Source organism: Palaemon carinicauda, chromosome 31 (genome assembly GCF_036898095.1).
Source record: "Palaemon carinicauda isolate YSFRI2023 chromosome 31, ASM3689809v2, whole genome shotgun sequence".
Lineage (NCBI taxonomy): Eukaryota > Metazoa > Arthropoda > Malacostraca > Decapoda > Palaemonidae > Palaemon > Palaemon carinicauda.
The window spans coordinates 15,430,886-15,451,793 of NC_090755.1; the positions used below are offsets into that span (position 1 = coordinate 15,430,886).

At 37.1% G+C, this 20,908-nt stretch overlaps 2 protein-coding genes across 2 annotated transcripts in view; one reads left to right on the forward strand and one right to left on the reverse strand.

Annotated features, from left to right (window-relative positions):
• The window catches only part of LOC137624323 (protein C-mannosyl-transferase DPY19L3-like), a 733,373-nt gene that overhangs the window by 16,605 nt on the left and 695,860 nt on the right, over positions 1 to 20,908 (forward strand). The window lies entirely within an intron of this gene.
• The window catches only part of ft (cadherin-related tumor suppressor fat), a 434,096-nt gene continuing 414,529 nt past the window's right edge, over positions 1,342 to 20,908 (reverse strand). The window contains 6 exon segments of the mRNA XM_068354996.1: positions 1,342 to 3,480; positions 6,495 to 7,167; positions 7,889 to 8,048; positions 8,683 to 13,582; positions 13,743 to 13,833; positions 14,785 to 14,947. Coding sequence (XP_068211097.1) covers positions 1,814 to 3,480; positions 6,495 to 7,167; positions 7,889 to 8,048; positions 8,683 to 13,582; positions 13,743 to 13,833; positions 14,785 to 14,947 — 7,654 coding nt within the window. The 3' untranslated portion in view covers positions 1,342 to 1,813.

Sequence of the window (20,908 nt, forward strand, 5' to 3'; positions counted from 1 at the left end):
TAAGCGATAGACGTTAATTATTCTCATTACAAATGTTTATTACAATGCTCACTTTATACAGAGAATCATCACAAATGTTGCTCAAGCTTAGCAACATTCCGCACATCTTTCATACAAATAAAAAAACAACAACAAACAATTTGGCACACTTGACGTGGCATCACTTAGGTAAGAATACACTGTACAAAATAGTCAAAATATATATATACAGAGAATGGATAATGTACAAGAACCTATTATATTACAAGACTGGGTCTTTTGCAGAGTTTTGGATACAAGGTTGTTTGTCCAAACACTTACGGAATAAGTCCTGGAAATTTAGAATTTTTTGATTAACACTTTATTGGAAGATGAAATTTGGAAGTTTGAAAGTTAGCTTCTTCAATGTACTGTTAACTGGTGAAAGTTAAGTTATATCCAATGAGATGCATCCAATTTTGTAAGACTCAGATTTTGTCAGATTTTCACATACATATTTAAACAGTGTAATCGTCATGATCCCTCAAATGTTGAAACAGATTAGATTAGAATAAAAAAAAAAGACCTATCATTTAAACTGCAAATACCCAGGAGCTTCTGTAAGGAGCAATTTGGAGCTCAAGAATTTATAACAAAGAGAGGACGAGGCCATAATTTTCTTACATTAAGAGATAACTTATTTACTAACGGAAAATTCAAGTTACATTTTCAGCCCAAGTAAGAAATCGGAAGATTGTAGTGTTCTTTATAAATATGAATTAAGGAAAGCCTTATGTGAGAATAAGAATTTGAGTTTCTCCTTTAGTTTCGAGTATTAGCACTTGTTAGTAGCCTCCTCCTCCTTTTTATCAATTTTCCTAAGCTATGAAAAAGAGCTCTTCCTTCAGCGGCTCCCATTCTTTGATTATGGCAATTATAAAAAAAGGCACCATGGTTCAGCTGGGACGAGAGAGAAAGATTTGGCCATTTTCGAGGTTTACCTGTATATGTATATATATGTAACACATATATATATATATATATATATATATATATATATATATATATATATATATATATATATATAGTCAATAAATTTAAATGCATGACAATTATATAGAATAAGACTGTAAAAACTAAGAAAACTGAATTTGGCCTCTGAGAATTCACATACACTTGTTTTCTTATGAATTAATATACAAGCACACAAAGGTACTTCTTCTACATTTGGCAACAGGGAACCAGATACGCTTTTAGAACAGTTTTGGCAACTTGAAATCTATTTTATTATCAGGATTCACATTAGTAATTCAACTCGATCATGTGCTTAAATTTTTGGCCATATCTAAAAACGATTTGTAAATAAAACTGCCACATGGCCTCTCACTTTGATTTTCCTTTAATCGTTGGCTTCCTTTAGCTGATTGCTTATTATCACTTAACCTTTCACAGCCAATTATAAGTCAAGTTTTATAACAAATGGCTGAGTGAAATAGAAATATATATGTTCAACTAAGCGTCCTCGTAAGAAAACTGTTTTATCACAGTCACCGAGCCACTCATGCATAGAACTAGAAGCGTAGTCTTGAGTCCACCATTCTGAGATATAATGCCACATGTGCAGAAGGCATTTAAGGTAAGCCTTCTTTTGTAAAAATTCCTTTGTTCAAATTTTTTGAACACTTTGTCCTAGTATTTCTGTGGCCTCTTCTCCTTTATGTCCATCACAGACAAATCTGCCCATTCCTTGAAAGCAGATCAGAAATGTTCACAAGAGGTTGCAACCTCTTGAATCCTTAAAAATTATATGCTTTGGCAGCTATGAATTCTTTTCCTCGCTCAGCTGTAGCTGCCGCTATACGTATTCCTCGTTGGGTTTGGGAGTGCCCCGAGCGCTCACTCGGCCGTTGCTGGTATTGTCCGGTAGTTTGGCGATGTCCGTGAACACGCCAACTAGGCTCTCGAAGTTGGGACCCCAGTTGAGTAGGTAATCCCAGCCGAACGTGGACCCGTTGGGTGGCTTGTACGAGCTCATGTTGCTCAGGTCGTCGTCTGAAGCCACCAGGGTGCTGAGCGAGCCTCGAAAAGAATCAAAACCATCATAATTTTTGGCAGACTCATTGTCGTGCTCATTTTCGTTATCAACTTCCGCTAACTTGCTGAATATCATGTTTCCTGGACCAAAATCTCTTGTTACCTTCTCATAGTTATTCTCATACTCAAACTCTGAGCAGGTAAATGAATCATTTCCAGACTCATCTGTAGAAGAATCAGGCGGTTCTAATAGTTCGGTATTAGTTTCAAGAAGCTCTGCTAGTTTATCCTTTCTCTGGTTATCTTCACTGGAGGAGGATACAGCATCCAATGTAGACACCAGCGATGAGTTACGAGGCCTGGTGTTCAGGCGCTCAATTTCCTCAGCAGTGAGGCCAAGGCTCACACTGCTGTCATGCTTCTTCTTCTTTGTAGACTGCGAGGAAGCATGCATAGATCCAGATGACTGGGATAGATGTGATACAGGGGAGTTCAAGGATCTTTCACTAGTGGACATAACATCTTTCACACCTGGCCCTTGAGATGTGGCAAGTAGTGCTGTTTGCAGAGGCTTGCCACTAATGTCCTGCAGAGTAAGGATACGGGGTGTTTGTTGTGACAGCTCAGAAGATGGAGAAAGTCGAGCCAGAGGAGTAGCTTGCATCTTTAGTACAGAAGGAGACTCCCTAGGTGCCACTGGATTAGGGCTCTGCCTCATAATATTCCTCGGGCTTTCACGATGTGGAGTATTTGGGAAATTGTGAGGTGAATGGCGATGGTTGTGCTTGTGGTAGCCAGGAACATGAGGATTGGTCTTGTATTTTCTCACGTTGCCATCCCTGTAGCCCTTGTAGTGGTACACAATATCTATATCAGAAGGAGCAATAGAAGATGCATTCTCAAGGTCATAATGTTCTGGTGCCTCAGAGTCTGGTATGTGACCAAGTCCAGCCATTGTGTCCCTCTCTTGCATCTGAGATTCCTCAACGCGCAAAGGAACACCTGGAGACTTGTTCATGACTTCTCTTTCAATGATATCAGGTCTCTGTGGTCTCTCGTGATCCCTTTCTTTGTACTTTTTGGTAGCTAGCTCTTGTGAGAGGTGGGACCTCAGTACATCATCAGTCATCTCTGCATTTTCAACGAAATTTAAATCTTGTGGTGATCTTCCAGAGTCTGAGGAAGTATTTGCCAAGAGAGCTGACCCATTTTGTTTAACATGCACTCCACCTTTTTCTCGCCGCTGTCGTCTGACGCGATAGACAATAAAGGAGACAAGGATTGCCACAAGCAGGAGGACGAAGAACACTATCACAAGGGTGATGCCAATGGAAAGAGGATCAGTAGATGTTGCAGGACCCAGGTCTGATCCCGTGCATTCTGAGATCAAGGAGACACCATGTGCTACGGCCTCTAGGAGAGAACCTGTAGAGTTTAGTGGCTGTACCTCATTGCCCACAGTGAAAGTCGACATGCAGCCAATAAAACCTGTTGAAGGAAAAAGAGTTCATTAGGTTGATACTTAACAGTAACATGTTATAATATCTACATAATTCTTTCAAAAGTAAACTCATTGTATCAGAATAATTGGTATGTTAAATTTTTCAGATTATTCGTTATGGATATAATACTCGGTTCAGTAACCTAAAATTATTTTAAAATTCGCTTTTATTTAAGTAAACATAATAACTTATCATGTAATAAATTACAGACTAATCGTTTCATGAAATGTAACTTGAAACTGAAATGACAACCACTACATTTACAAGAAATAGTTTTGTTTGTCTTCTGTACTTTATATGATAGAGAAAAGATGAGAATGTTGACATAGAATGCGATATTGGGGAAGGATGAAGGCCCGTGTTGGTAAATAACGTATTGCTATTATTTTACTTTATTATCATTAAAACTTTTACTTTATATTAATATTGCAGAAAGAGGTGAGACTGTAATAAAGACATGAAAAATAATGTTTTTTTTATTTAATTTGTGTATCAGGAGGAAATTAAATTTTTTTATTGTTATAATTAAGTATATATTATTTTGTGTTTTTAATATTAAAAAGGAAAATATTAAATTTCTCTAAACTAGCGCTTCAAAAACAAATCTCTCTCTCTCTCTCTCTCTCTCTCTCTCTCTCTCTCTCTCTCTCTCTCTCTCTCTCTCTCTCTCTCTCTCTCTCAAAAACTTCTTATGCATGCCTTAAATGCATTTATGGCGCCAAATGAAAACTATCCTGCCACCTGTGATGTTGCATACTTCGTTGTCATTTAAAAATCATTATGATTGATTTGGGTGAATCTGAATAGGATTGTCAATAATAATAGCAATGCCAGTAATGATAGTAATAATGACTGAAGTAAACTGAACGGCAAACCTCCTCCTGGGATTTGAACCACTGACCAGACACAGTCCAGTTCAGGGCTCCAGGCCATCACTGGACGTGGTCACACTGTCGATATCTTATAACTGGTCAGCTGTTCAAATCCCTAAGTAATTGTTTGACCTCTAAATAATAATGATAATAATATATACGCAACCAAACACTGTAAGGAAGAAAAAGGAAACAGATATCACCATTTAGAGTAATGTTTGTTGATTTCGTCGGCCAACCGACCAAAAAGACACGTGTATATGTGCGTGTGTGTCTGTGCGGGAGTGAACACCGGACATGAGGACATTTAGGGGGTGGGTGGGGGGGGGGGGGGGGGGGAGAGAGGGTGATGGCGGTTTTCGGGCTGTCTCTGCACGCTATATCCTCGTTAGATGCAGCTAGCCAGACCTTGGCCAGACCCCCTGTGAGTGGGTTGGAAGAAAATGCTCTTCCGCCGTCCAAACTTATAGCAGTTCTCCGGTGATTACCCATTTGAGAACCTTTCATTTATCCACTTAGTGGTGACATCTGGGACGGGCGACTTGAAATTAGGTTGTGTCATAGCTGCCACATTGTATGTAGCTTTTTAACCGTAGAAAAATGGGGAAGGTGTTTCAAAGACATTAGTATTGATTTTTTTTTTAACTGGTGATTTGCATGTCATTTATTATTATTATTATTATTATTATTATTATTATTATTATTATTATTATTATTATTTTTTATTTTTTTTGTGTGTGTGAAAATCTAGTTATATACGATGTATATTTTAAAAATACCGGAGCTTTTGAACTTTTTACAAAGTGCCTCTTCAGCTGAAGGGGCCTTTATAAAAAGTGCGAAAGCTCTTGTATTCTTAGAATAAAAACGTATATAATTGTGGATTTAATACCCAAGATTCTTAGACACGCTATGGCGTTTTCTTCAAATTATTATTATTATTATTATTATTATTTATTACTATTATTATTATTATTATTATTATTATTATTATTATCTTGTGGATTTAATACCCAAGATTCTTAAACACGCCATGGCGTTTTCTTCAAATTATTATTATTATTATTATTATTATTATTTATTACTATTATTATTATTATTATTATTATTATTATTATTATTATCTTGTGGATTTAATACCCAAGATTCTTAAACACGCCATGGCGTTTTCTTCAAATTATTGTTATTATTATTATTATTATTATTATTATTTATTACTATTATTATTATTATTATTATTATTATTATTGTCTAATGTTATCTGAACATCCAATAAGTTTCATATGAGCTCATATTAAAAGGCCAATTATTAGTAGCCTATTACCCTTCTTATATATCAAAGGATGTCTTGATTAGACCATCATTGCTGTTATTTTGTAAACACTCATATTTTACCTATTGCTGTTAGTGCTATATTCCATACCCCTTTCACTTGAAAATAAAATATAACTTTTTTTATGCCTTTGTCGTTCTAAGTATTTTTTTATTTAACGCAACGTAATTTTGTTTTTGCAGTCTGTCCTTACAAAACCTAGATTCTCTATTGGTAAAAAGCCAATAATGGAAGATTATTCAAGTCAATGACCCAGTATATCTGTCTCTCCTTTGGAATGATAGATAATGGTCGACTCCTTTTAGTAAAATTTACGAGATAAGTACGATGATTATATTTCATTGATAGGCACAAGGTCGGTTGAATATTATTCTATAGACCTTGGATAGGCCTGTACTTGTTATTTGTTCTCTTGCGTGTGCTATGGAAGAATTCTTCCGTTGATGGAAGTATCGATGCTGGTTGTGTCACAAGTTGAACATTTTTATATATCATCATTGTAGATTGATTTTTTCTGCAGCATCATAGTTTTTCCGTTCTTTTATACTATTTTACCTAACTATTTTTAGAGAGAGAGAGAGAGAGAGAGAGAGAGAGAGAGAGAGAGAGAGAGAGAGAGAGAGAGAGAGAGAGAGAACCGATAAGTAATTACATGTTGAATTTGATTAATGTAACATTATACGTCTCCCATTTACGTAACTGTTTCAATTGAAATTTGAAGACAAAACCTTTTAATAAAATAGGAAAAGTCTTGTGATCAAACACCCTTTATATAGTGAGGGAAGTAAATCTTACCTTTGAGGTCATAGGGCAGCTGCCCGGAGAACTTGGGTGCGGAGCCGAGAGTGAGAGAGGTGAGGTAGGCGTCCAAGAAGTCATGCATCTGACCGAGTTCCAACTCGTCCCCGACCTGTTCGCCGTCAAGCATCAACTTGAGGGTCGAATTCTCCGCCAGAAGCGTCAGGTTATGCGAGGACCCGTCGTTGACGAAGGGGTCCGAGACAGTCATGTTGATGGGTTGGTTGGCTCCCAGCTTCGAGGTGTATTGCAATTTGCCGCTGCGGATCTCCACCAGTGTGTAGTCGTTGTTGGTGGCCGCGTGCAGCAGGACACCGTCGCTCATGCGCGTCTGGAAGTTGAAGGAGAGACTCTTCGGAGGAGCTTTGCTGTCCTTCTTGGATCTGGCGATGGGAGGAGTGTTCGCCTCCCTAGACCACCTCGAGTGCTGCTGGAACAAGTGGGTGAGGAGCTGGCGACGGCGGTGCTGTTCCGTGATGAGGAACTCGACGTAGGCGTCGCCTGGGAAGGATGCTGGGCGTAGGGCGACGTCGCAGTCTGGAGCCACTAGTCCGTTGGCGCAACGGCACATGTGGGTGGACCAGCGGTCGAGGCACGTGGCCCCTTTGCCGCAGGGGTTTCCGGCGCACACGTCCGGCACGCGTTGGCACGTGTCGGAGATACCACGTTCCTGCGAGAACAGAAGAATATTAGAGGAAAAACGGAAGGAGGAAAACAAAGGCAAGTATGAGGGTGGGACTAAGGGTCTGAAAGAGGTACTTGAACAGGCATAGCATGCGGATGGTACTTCCGGTATGGTGCAAAGGTCAAAAGCTAATGCTTGCATTGCATTGTCAAGGGAAATCATTTTGTATATTGTTATATTGCAAAAGCGTGAATTACTCTTGTTTGAAATAACTCAAGTGGATACCAAAAGTGAAAGTGTATCGGAGGCAATCATTTAAAGGGATGAATACTTGGGGTTTTGTTATCACTTATATTGAATTATGGATGTAAAGTTAATTGTGGACATCAGAGAGCAACACATTGCAAACATATACATACACCTTACATTTGTACTTAAATACAAAATATACACGTGCAAAATATACACGTATAAACTACTTTATCCAATAGTCTGGGCATTGTTATACCATACACTTATGTTGATAAATTTTGCATGTGTATGTTTACGCATGATCATATTCTCATAAGTTAGCAAACTTATACACAAATACACAGAATTAATTTCACATGTAATGAATCCTCTTCATTTCCTGTTCTCTTTTACTTTCTATGTATTTCTGGGCCGATTGCTTTGAATTTGATTGATTCTACTATTTCTTTGTGGGCCAATTGCTTGGAATTTAATGAATCAATTGCATTGATTTGCATAGAGCAACAGTTTTTACCTGTATTGGTCCTGACAAATTGAGAGGTCGTCCGTTGATAGATACAGCTTGAATACACCCGATGAAGTCATCTGCCATGACCTGTCCTTGTCGTTCTTGCAAGGGGTCGCCGGTCATGACACCACCAAGGTACATATGCTCGTTGTTGAAATTCAAGGTCCTGAGGATGTAAAGAAAAAAACATATAAATGAGTTCTTGGGATATAAATAAATTTTGTGTGATTTACTTCTGAAGCATTTCGGCTTTATATGTTTCATTATTGATTAAAAGTCGTGAGTTTTAGTGATATTTAGCTTTAATTTATGTATATATATATATATATATATATATATATATATATATATATATATATATATACTGTATATATATATAGGGAAGGTATCTTTGGTTTTTCGTTCATTTATATTATTACTTTTTCCCTCTATACTAGGATGGAAAGTATCATAAAGGAATGACAGGGGACCTTTAACCAATATGATAGCATTTTTTCTTCTTCTTTATCAATGCAGCTATATATTTAGAAATTCATTGTATTACATGGCATAGTATTTTAGACGATTCTGGCATGAAAGTTGTTTTCCCTGGGGAGGGGGTGGGGTTGAAAGAATCCCTGTTAGGACAACATAATTTTATTAGTAATTTTTTTTTATAGAATTATATACCCTGTTTCAGCGTAACTTTACATAAATAGCCTACTTAACTTGCATTTAATTTTAATACAAATAGGAGTAGGAGTGAAAATTGCATTCTATTTTAACTTTATTGGTTTCCCAAAAGGTTCAAGTTAACTCACCCTGTGGAGCCACTGTGATCGTTGTGACAGGAAGAATTGTCAGGGCTGCATTCCTGGCAGGTCTCTCCATTGTGCGTGCAAGACGCCACGCTAATCGAAATCTTCTTTCCATTCCGTGTTGCTGTCACTTTGTACCACTTGCCATCTGCAACATTCTTTGCTACTCCTACCCTGGCGATCTCCGTTCTGGCGCCACCAAAGCTAAAACGAGGCTGTCCACCCTCCAGCTCTATGGCAACAAAATCTGATCTACCTCCGCTTTGCAGACCGTAGTTGTAGACAAGTAGGGCATCCGGTTTGTTAGTGGAAAACGTGATGGAGATGTCGTTCGTAGTTGGGTCCAAAGTTGGGAATGTCATGAAAGAAAGCTCGCCAAAGCTATATGTGGATTTTTCACAGTGCGTGCCATAGAAGTTCAGCTTACATGAACATTGATAGCCAGGTTTGAGGGAAATGCAAGAACCACCATTGACGCAAGGGTTAGGGCGACAAGATTCACTGGCTAACTCGCACTGGTTACCCCGATAACCTGGACGACACAAACAGAAGAAACCGCCTTCAAGGGTTGTCTGACATGTTCCACCATTGCTGCAAGGGTTATTATCACAGGCATTTGTTTTATCAAACTCGCACTGAGGTCCCTGTCTAGATGGTGGGCAAGCACAATTAAAGACAAAGCCTTTTCTTGTGCATTTTCCACCGAACTGACAAGGATTTGGACTGCATGGATCTTGTCGAAGCTCACACCTTGGTCCAGTAAAACCTTGGCGACATCGGCAAGAAACATCATGTCTTATCAAAGGAGATGTGAAGATGAAGTTGGGAGAGTCTGTTATTTCTGTTTCATCATAAGCATGGATACCATGCGAACATTCACCTCCATTTTTGCATGGTGCATCATCGCAGGGATTATAATCAACAATCAACTGAAGCCCTTGCAATGACTGGGTTAATTTTTGTTCCTCTGCTTTTAGCTTACGGGTAACTTGTGCTGGAGGAAGGTAGGAATCCAACTTTGATCCTGCAACGGTGAGTGTTAAGTCAGTATGAGAATCTACATCTAGCATGGAATAGATCCTAACCTTCCTTCCAGAAAGTAGTGTTGGAAGAGTGTCAATGAATGGAGTATAGTATAAGCGTAAGAACCGATCAGCTGTAACATTGAGTAAGCGAAGCGTCAAGCTGTTGTCTAATGTTTTATTGTCAAATGACTCAAATTCGAGAGACACTTTTGATGTCACATCTTGATGCTTGCCATCATTGCCTGAGACGCTGAGGGTGTAGGTGCGGTCCTGTTGCACTGTTGCAGCATGAAGGTTGCATGCATTAGGAATAGAGAATATAGCTGCATCTTGAGTAAGAATTTGACATGAGTATTGTCCTGCAGTATCAGCATCATTAGGGTGTACATCTGCTACTTTTCCACCTGGGAATATTCCATCATATGTTTGAACCTTTACAGTTACAGTGCGTGGATTTGAAGGGGAGTCATTTTTATCCAGAACAATGATATTTACAGGGTATTCAGATTTCATCTTTGGCTTGCCACTGTCCTCCACTTCTATTCTGAAAGTCAATTCTGGAGTAGTTTCTCGGTCTATACTCCTTGTTGTCTTGACTTCACCTGTTGCTTCATCTATTGTGAAGAATTCCTTGTGTTCACCACCAACAATGTGATATGTGAATGGTTGTGTATTTGGTTCCAAGTCAGGATCTGTAGCACTCAGAGTCATTACTGATGTCATCGCGGGTTCATTTTCAGCAACATATCCTACTATGTCTGGTGGATCAAACTGTGGGCCATTGTCATTAACATCATCTAGTATCACGCGGACAAGTGTAGTTCCTGTCTGTGGCGGGGAGCCATTATCAATAGCACCAACAGTCAGGTTATAGACCTCAATTGTTTCACGGTCAAGCAGAGCTGTTGTTTCAATCATACCACTCTGAGGATCTACTTTGAACACTTGTCCCAAATTACCACCAATGATTGAGTAAGTAAATTGATTATTCTTTGGGCGGACATCAGAATCTTTGGCTGTAACTGTTAATACATGAGTACCAATGAAAGCTCCTTCAGATAATCTCTTTTCATAAAGTGGTTGAGAAAACACAGGAGGATCATTACCATCTTGGATGGAAATAGTTATCTGAGCTTCATCTGTGTCATTTCCACGGATGCTTCCAGCATTTTTTGCCATTATAGTGAGAACTACTCTGTTTTGACTCTCCCTGTCCAAACTCCTTGCCACTGTAATAACTCCTGTTATGGGTTGAATAAGGAACCCTCTGTCATTACTTGCACCGACTAATAGATAATACACTAAACCATCTTCTCCTTTATCTTCATCTGTTGCTTGAATAGTCCCAACTGATGTGCCTATCTTAGCAGATTCTGAGACTGTGAACTGGAATACTGGCTGAATGAATTTAGGGAAGAATTCGTTGCGACCTGTAACATGTACAATAACTTTAGTTGAACTCCACTGTGATGGATCTTGAGTATTAGAAGCTCTCACATCTAGTACATAACGGCTCTTTTCTTCATAGTCAAATACTCTGCGAGATCTTACAACACCTGTATCAGGGTCTATTGCAAAGAACTCCTTGCCATCACCTCCAACAAGTGTATACTGTATAACAGCATTACGAGCTGAATCAATATCAGTGGCATTAAGCTGGAATACTGTTGTGTTAGCCTTTGAATTTTCTGCTATGTATGCATCATACTTCGGTTTGTCGAATTTTGGTGGATTATCATTGATATCAGTGAGGATGATGGTAAGTACTGCCATGGAATACCGAGGCTCAAATCCTAGATCTTTAGCTGTGATATTTAGCCTATACTCTTGCACTGCATCATAATCTAATGGGTGCATTATTGTAACTGCTCCTGTTTTTTCGTTTATCGCAAATTTACCTGCTTCATTTCCACTTGTAATTGAAAACCGTACTATTCCATTTGGTCCAGTGTCATCATCTGTTGCTGTGAGAGGTGTGCCTATTGCAGATCCAAGAGGTTCATTTTCAGGTACAATAACTTGGTGACTAAGAGCTGTGAATTTTGGTGTATGCAAATTCTCACCAGTTACAACAAGTATCACCCTTACTTCATCATTCTTTGGAGGAACTCCTTGATCAACAGCACGGACTGTTAACTTGAAATAGGTATCAACACGACCCTCCAGTGTTTTGGCTACCGTTATCCATCCTGTCTTGGATTCTAGCGTGAAATAATCTGAACCATTCCCACTGATTTTCTGGTATTCTATTTCTGCATTTATCCCAAAGTCCCTATCATCAGTTGCTTGTAACTGGAGGATTTTTTGGCCAATTTCAGAACTTTCTGGCACTGGTGTAAAGTATTTGTCCTGGGAAAACTTTGGTGGATTGTTATTGGCATCAACAACATTAATGATTACTGAACTTTCTGATGACATAGGAGGTTTACCATTATCTGTGGCTACCACTGCAAGTTGATATTGATTTTCGGGTGAAGGGCCCTTTAGTGTGTGTTTATATTTCAAAGCTTGCTTTGATAAAATCTCGCCACTTCCTGGATCAACGCTAAAGAAATCTGATGGGAATTTTAGTGAATAAGATATCACACTATTTGGGCCCTGTTTATCCTGATCAGTAGCAGTTACTTGGCCAACAAAAGCAACACTTAGCTCTCGTTCTGGGAAATTGAAAACATAAACACTTTGTTCAAACTCAGGTGCATTGTCATTTTCATCTTGAACAGTAACAGTTAGAAAAGTTTCTGCTCTCCATGAACCATCCACAGCTATTACCCGCAGAGAATGCTCATCCTTCAGTTCACGATCGATAGAACTTGCTACAGTGACATTACCACTAACAGGATCAATGTGGAATTTGCCACCAGGATTGTCTGTGAAACTGTATGTAGCATTTGCATTGTCGCCAATATCACGATCACTAGAAGTTACTTGAATAACAAATGTTCCAATTTCTGCATTTTCTGTAACATTGATGCTGAAAAGTCTTGTAAATCTTGGTGGGTTATCATTCTTGTCTTGAACAGTTACAACTACCATGGCAGTTCCTGTTTGTGCTGGGGTTCCCTTATCAACAGCTTCCACAGTTAATGTGTAAACTTCAACTTCTTCCCTATCCAATTTTATTTTAGTGAAGATTTGACCTGTTTCGGCATCTAGTGTGAAAGCTTCAGCTGCTGGCGAATCTCTTCTGAGTTGGTACATTACTTGTGCGTTTGAGCCAGAATCCCTGTCAGTAGCGCTAACAGTAGCTACAAGTTGGGGTGGATCTTGCTCTTCCAGAATGCTTGCATTATAAACAGCTTGTGAGAAAACAGGAGCATTATCATTGAAGTCTGTAACATCGACAACAAGGTGAGTGACAGATGTAAGGGGTGGATCATCAGAATCTTGAGCAGCAACCCAAATTTCATAACGAGATGCAGTCTCATAATCTAGGCCATACTGGGATACCCTGAGCTCGCCTGTATCCTCGTCAACCTTGAAAGCTTGGCCAATATTCCCACCAGCAATGCTGTACAGAACATTACCATTAGGTCCAACCTTTGGTGATGTGGCAGTCAGAGTAGTCACTAGGTCTTCTCTTGCTGCCTCACTAAAACTGAAGGTCTTTTCCAAGGGCTGGAAGACTGGGAAAAGATTGTTGGGTTGCAAGTGGACACTTAGCTTAGCGGTGGCAGAAAGTGGTTGTTCTCCGGAGTCTGTTGCCAGGACCTCAAGAGAATACACTGTGTCGCCTGATAAGTCAGTGGAGGCCTTGATTACACCTGTTTCTTGATTCATGGAAAATTTGTCAGCATCATTACCAGACAGATAGTAAGTGACTTGACCATTGATGCCCTCATCTGGATCTAGCGCTTCACCACCAAACACAAAGTTTCCTGTAAAAGAAACATAAATCATCATTAAGAAATTTCCTTTTACAGTGGTTATATATCAAATTCTAAACATATTGATAATTGGATAGCCATTTTCATACATACTGTAGAAGATTGTAATGATTAAAATTCATAAAAAAAACTAATTTCATATCAGCCATACCTGGTGCTGTAGGATCTGGGACGTATATTAGGTACTCGCTTTGGGAGAATGTTGGAGCGTTGTCGTTCTCGTCTGTTATAGTTACTGTGAGCTGTTAAATGAAAAAGTATCATTAGTATCAGATGGTTGAGAATTTGAATTTTGTCGTATTTTCAAAGGTTTTCGTAGTAGCTGAACAAGAAATTCATTCTCAAACAAATGATTAATGACTTGATATAAATCTATTTCTTAGTCAATTTCTTTGCCCTTATTTCCCTCAGACTACTCGACTGGATTTCGCTAAATCACTGCTTAATAATTGCCAATGTTTTTTTTTATAATAAACTAAAAAAAAAAAGTGAAATTTTAAGCTTTACTTTATATGAGGCTAAACGTGACATAGATCTTTATTTTAGCATATTATTCCTCAACGTGATGAGAAGGAGAACCGGAGAACCGGTTTTTCCAATTCCTGAAACAAAGTGAAAGGAGCAAATTTCTCTTTAGTAAAAAGACAAATGATTCCTCTTCTGTCAAGATTCTCTGATGTGAAATGATTGCGGATGATATTTTTATGACTAATAATTGACCGATTAATTATAAAGCAAAGTTCTGAAACGTGTGCATAAAATCTTCATCGATAACAAGAATTTCAAGAATTTTTTTATAGAAAAATAGATACTCATCATCCTAAATAGAACTTTCATTTCACAACTAGTTGATGTGTACAGTTTTTTTTTTTTTTTTCAATTTGAGAAGTGGTACAGTGAAAAATCAAGTAAAACAGAAAGAATTTTGAGCTTTTACTTTTTCTCCCCATTAAATATAACATTGCCCACAAATAAAAGTATATAAGTTGAGTTTGTACTTTCTCACCAATTTGAATTTTATTCCTACGCAAATAAAAACTTGAACTAATATTCCCCCTGAAAAGTTTCATTGAAAAACGTATGAATGATTTCAGAAGCCAAAGTTCCCACCGCGTTGAGGCTAATATGGGGTTTCCCCTAAAGAGTCTGCCACGATGGTGTTCAACACGCGTGTAAATCATCGAACTCCTCACCTGTGTGGTAGCAGTGCGAGGTTCCGTGAGCGAGGAATCCTGAGCCTGCAAGATGAGCGAATACCTGGACACGCTCTCTCTGTCGAGGTGTGCCACTGTGCGGATTATCCCCGTCCATTCCTCGACCATGAAGACCCCGGGTGCACCTTCTACCAAGGAGTACCTGTCAAGAAACAGTTGTATTTAATCGTTTAGTTTACGTGGCACAGTATCAATATATTTTAGATAATAATTTTAGTGACAGTATCGCGATATAGATAATTATTTTGGTGTCACAGTATCAAGATATTTTAGATAATCATTTAGGTGTCACAGTATCAAGATATTTTAGATCATCCTTTAGGTGTCACAGCATCAAGATATTTTAGATAATCAGTTAGGTGTCACAGTATCGAGATATTTTAGATAATCATTTAGGTGTCACAGTATCAAGCTATATATAATCATTTAGGTGTTACAGTATCAAGATATTTTAGATAATCTTTTAGGTGTCACTGTATCAAGATATTTTAAATAATAATTTTAGGTGTATAAGTCTTTCATTTAGGTGTCACAGTATCGATATATTTTTTTGATAAACATTTAGGGGTCACAGTAACAATATATTTTAGATAATCATTTTAGGTGTCACAGTATCAAGATATTTTATATAATCGTTTAGGAGTCACAGTATCAAAATATTTTAGATAATCATTTAGGTGTCACAGTATCAAGATATTTTAGATAATCATTTTAGGGGTATAAGTATCTCATTTAGTTGTCAAAGTATCAAGATATTTTAGATAATCATTTTAGGTGTACAAGTATCTCTTTTAGGTGTCTCAGTATCAAAATATTTTATATGATCAATTAGATGTCACAGTATCAAGATATTTTAGATAACCATTTTAGGTGTCGCAGTATCAAGATATTTTAGATAATCATTTAGGTGTCACAGTATCAAGATATTTTAGATAATCATTTTAGGGGTATAAGTATCTCATTTAGTTGTCAAAGTATCAAGATATTTTAGATAATCATTTTAGGTGTCACAGTATCAAGATATTTTATATAATCGTTTAGGTGTCACAGTATCAAGATATTTTAGATAATCATTTAGGTGTCACAGTATCAAGATATTTTAGATATTCATTTTAGGTGTCACAGTATCAAGATATTTCAGATAATCATTTTAGGTGTCACAGTATCAAGATATTATAGATAATCATTTAATACCTTTCACTTGTGGGTACCAGTCAGCAATAAAAAGATAATTACTCATGGGGTTATTGTGTTTTTATAAAAGAAAACTTGCATCAAATAGCAATGAAAAAGAAGTTTATTCTGGTATTAACGTATGATTCAGCAGGACATTTTTTATTGCGCCTTATACAATAAAATGCCTGACAGATAACAGTTCTGGGTTACTCAGATTTGTAGATAATAATTTCCCGTTCTTATTAAGTGAGTAACTCTCACGTATCAACGAAATGATATTGATAAAGTGTATTAGATGTTGCTATGGTAGTTGTTCTGTGTGTGCCTTCTAATAAGCGTTGTGATGAGAAAATAATTGAAAGTAATCCATTCATTAATTTTAAAAACACAAGCACTTACACCCTCTGATAACAGTATTTTTTGAGGACTTCCGAGAGAGAGAGAGAGAGAGAGAGAGAGAGAGAGAGAGAGAGAGAGAGAGAGAGAGAGAGAGAGAGAGAGTGTGTGTGTGTTAAACTGGTATAGGCAAATGTCTTTCTTTTTTCATATTTTATTTAGAAATACACATTTACAAATAAATTTAAGATTCACCGATGGATGACTGAGTGAGTTGCAGTCAGGGGTGTCTTTTTGAATTTATAAGAACATTGTGTGTCCAATTGTGTTCTTTAATTTCTGTTTTTCATTTGGAAATAAGAATATGAAGAGAAGCAATGGAAAGACAAAATTTCAAGACCAATTATATTCTCAAGTTAATTTTTTTTTAGTAAAAGTAAGAGTGAAACACTAAATTATTCATAGCTCATTATTACAGTATTGCGTGGAGGAAAAATGAGAAAAAGAATTATGCAAAATTTTCCACAAACTATGTGCCTTCATTTTTCAAACAAGCTGGACTGTAAGAATGCGTAAAAGATAAAGTAAATTTATATTTCTAAATTTATATTTCTTAATTTATACAATATTCCTTACAGGGTATAAGCCAGACTGAAGATAAGACTGTTAGGCCAATCAGATATTTGAAATGTAATCTCGTTTTTAAAGATGGATGAAAGAATTTTGGAGACAAATTATATTCCTCAATATCTTTACATATCTTTAACTAGGTTTAAGCAAAAACCCCAAGAAAAGGTTACAGGCGGAGATAATGCAGGATTAGCAATTCGGATTGAGATAGGAAAAAAAGAAGAAACATTGGGATCACAGAGAGTTGATAGTCGTCTGAGAATGAGGTGGTCTCACATACGAGTCGAAAGATGTCGGAAGAGAAAGCAAGGGGGAATGATAAATGCGCACGAATTTGCAATGATTAAAGGAAGGAGAGGTTAATTCTTTGACTTTCAAGTGGGGAAGGGGGAGGGGGATGAAGGGTTGGGTTGAGGATAAAGAAGAATTTTGAAATAAGATGAAATCGATAAAGTTATTATTTCTGAAGCGTCTTTAACTTCTGTCCTACTCGTTGTTGCCTCGGGAGGCATCGGAGATTGTGAGTACTCATGTCAAAGGTATTGTGGAAAACAGAAGTGCACTCTGAGAGTGCAGACCTCCACCATGGCAGCTTATTTCTGAACTTTTTGGACGTTTTGCTTCTCCGTCACTTTGACCTTTGACCTTCCAAAATTTAATAATTTCCAGCTTATTGTATCAGTGATTTCAAATGTTAATAATCTATCCGTACTTAGAAACTGGTGTTATTGTGAAAAAAGAAAAAAAAATCGCTAACTGTTATCATATCCACTGCTCTATTGCCCTAGCTTTAATAAAATATTTTAGGTTCTTTTGCTGAAATAAATAATGATTTCAGTAATTGTCATCCTACCTTTTTATTTATTCCTGTTTGGTCGATGTTATTTTATCATTTAATTTTTTTAAATTTTATTTTTCAATTTTTGTTTGTTTGAGGTTTATCTTCTATTTAAAAAATGTATTTCATATTTTGTCGTTCCTCTTTCTGGGGTCTTGAATGACCTATACTAAGGTCATCAACGTACCGACCCCTGTTCTCGTCTATCTTCATCATACTCAAAATATTCAACCAAAAGGTTAAATCAGACTGGCTCCGGTTGTTCTTTTTCGGGTCCCTTTGTGTATTATTTAACTCAAAGATGATGGTGTCCTTATGAAAGCTACATCTCTCTAACTTTGCCTAAAAAAAAAAAAAAAAAAAAAAAAAAAAAACTTGTCTGGTGACCTAAGCAGTGAATTGTGTATCTGGTAGTTAGTTTATTTGTAGGGGGGAATATCACAGCTAATTTGATTTCAAGAAGGTTTTGCGAACTGGAGGTTGACAACCTCGGCGCCCCCCCCCCCCTTTCAAAGAGTAATGCTATTGTTGATGAATATAACTCGCCATACGCTTTATTGCCTTTTAGGTAGGTTGGTACATGAAGTATCAAGGAAGAAAGCTGATAGCATCATTGATCTTTGTCCTACAACAGCTCACAGGTATCCATTCACAGTGTGGTCAACTTGTGGAAGGCAGACTGGGAATTGAACGACGGACCTTGCTAATGTGAACCGAGCTCTTTCTTCTTTATCTTGGGAGGGAGGTTACAATTGATGGCATCTGGTTGCGATCATCGTGGTCACTGTTCGTGATCCTTTTGTGATCCTCAGACACTGAGACCTTGGTTGATACCACCCAAAGTTTACTTATAGAGGCGGATATGGCTGTTCCAGGTTGTGTGGTGTAAGGGAAATGATGACTATTTGTTTGGGCGTAGGGGAGCCATAACTCCCAGTGAAGTACTGTGAGAAATGCTCGTGTTCGCCATAGATAGCGATGTATGTCTAGCATTCTCTCAGTTGTTTAAATGCCTGAGGACGATTATATTGTATGCAAATCAGTACATGGCTATATGACTTGGATGTAAATAGTCTCTTTTTGGATTGATGAACACGAAGACAATTCTTCTACGCTTGAACTTCCTGGTGCTATATTTAGTTTATTTTCTTTGTCTGGTTTGACCTTTCATAAGTGACGTTGCTAGGAAATGATTCTTTAAAACATCATTACATGGTATAACCTAAAACAAACTCGTAATGGATGCCAGGTTTGGGAAGAATCTGTATAATGGTGCATAAATGAGATTTACTTTTATTTTAGATGGTAAACTTTCCACATCCTCGTAATAATAACACGGACGCACACATACAACATATATATATATATATATATTTATATGTATATATATATATATATATATATATATATATATATATATATATATATATATATATATATATATATATATATATGTATGTATATGTATGTGTGTGGATGAATTATTCATAAATATGTATATATTTATATATGAATATATCACTATCATCATCAGCCGTAACTAGTTCACTGCAGGACAAAGGCCTCATGCATGTTCTTCCACTCAAAAATACCCCTTTGGCATCTGGACGAAGTGCACCCAGTAGGAAGAAGGTGCAGCTTCTAGAGTTACACCTAACGTGAAGAAGATGCAAGATTTCATTTTGATTCTAGCTATGTTAAAATGTTAAAGAGTGGTGTTACTATCATTATTATTATTACTAGCTAAGCTATACCTATAACCCTAGTTGGAAAAGCAGGGTACTATAAGCCCAAGGGCTTCAACAGGGGAAAATTAGCACAGTGAGGAAAGAAAATAAGGCAATAAAAGAGAAGTAAAAAACAATTAGAATAAAAATATTTTAAAATCAGTAACAACATTAAAATAGTTTTCATATATAAACTATAAAAAGAGACTGAAGTCAACCTGTTCAACATGAAAACATTTGCTGGAAGTTTGAATTTATGAAGTTTTACCGATTCAACTACCCGATTAGGAAGATCATTCCACAACTTGGTCACAGCTGGAATAAAACTTCTTGACTACTGTGTAGTATTGAATCTCATTATAGAGAAGGCATGACCTTTAGAATTAACTGCCTGCCTAGTATTACGAACAGGATGATACTGTCCGGGAAGACCTGTATGCAAAGGATGGTCAGCATTATGAAAAATCTTAAGCAACATGCATAACAAACTAATTGAACGACGGTGCCATAGAATAATATCTATATCAGGAATAAGAAATTTAATGGACCGTAAGTTCCTGTTCAACAAATTAAGATGAGATTCAGCAGCTGAAGAACTGATAGAAGAACAATACTCGACAAAAGGTAGAATGAAAGAATTAAAACACTTCTTCAGAATAGACTGATCACCAAAAATCTTAAAAGACTTTTTTTTTTTTTTTTTGCTGTTGAAGAAAAGATAGACCTACTGTGTTTCTTAAAAATAATTTGCTGTCAAGAATCACACCTAAAATTTTAAGTCATACAGAGTTAAAAAAAAATAAATAAACATTATCAATGCTGAAATTCGGATGTTGAGGAGCCACTGTCCTCGACCTACTTACAATCATACTTTGAGTTTTGGTAGGATTCAATATCATGCCCGATAATTTGCACCATCCACTAATTTTAGCTAGATCTCTATTGAGGGATTCAGCAACCCCAGATCTAAATTCGGGAGATAGAATTGATGTAAGGAAAGTAGCATCATCTGCATATGCAACGACTTTGTTTTCCAGGCCAAACCACATGTCATGTGAATATAGTATGAAAACTAATAGGCTAAGAACACTACCCTGGGGAACACCAGATATCACATTCCTATATTCACTATGGTGCCCATCAACATTTCTTTGCAATCTTTTACTTGAAAAATTAATAATGATGCTTTGAAAGACCCACCCACTGCCAACTGTCTCTGAGTTTTAAAACAAGGACCTCATGATTAGCATGGTCAAAGGCAGCACCAACTTATTGATCACAATAAAGGGATTTCTGTACAGCACTGGGGGTTTTAACATGGGTAATACTTGATCTAAGGTTTCAGAAGAAAAATCAATGTATAGTTATGGGGTTATATATTGTGACTTATTTTTTT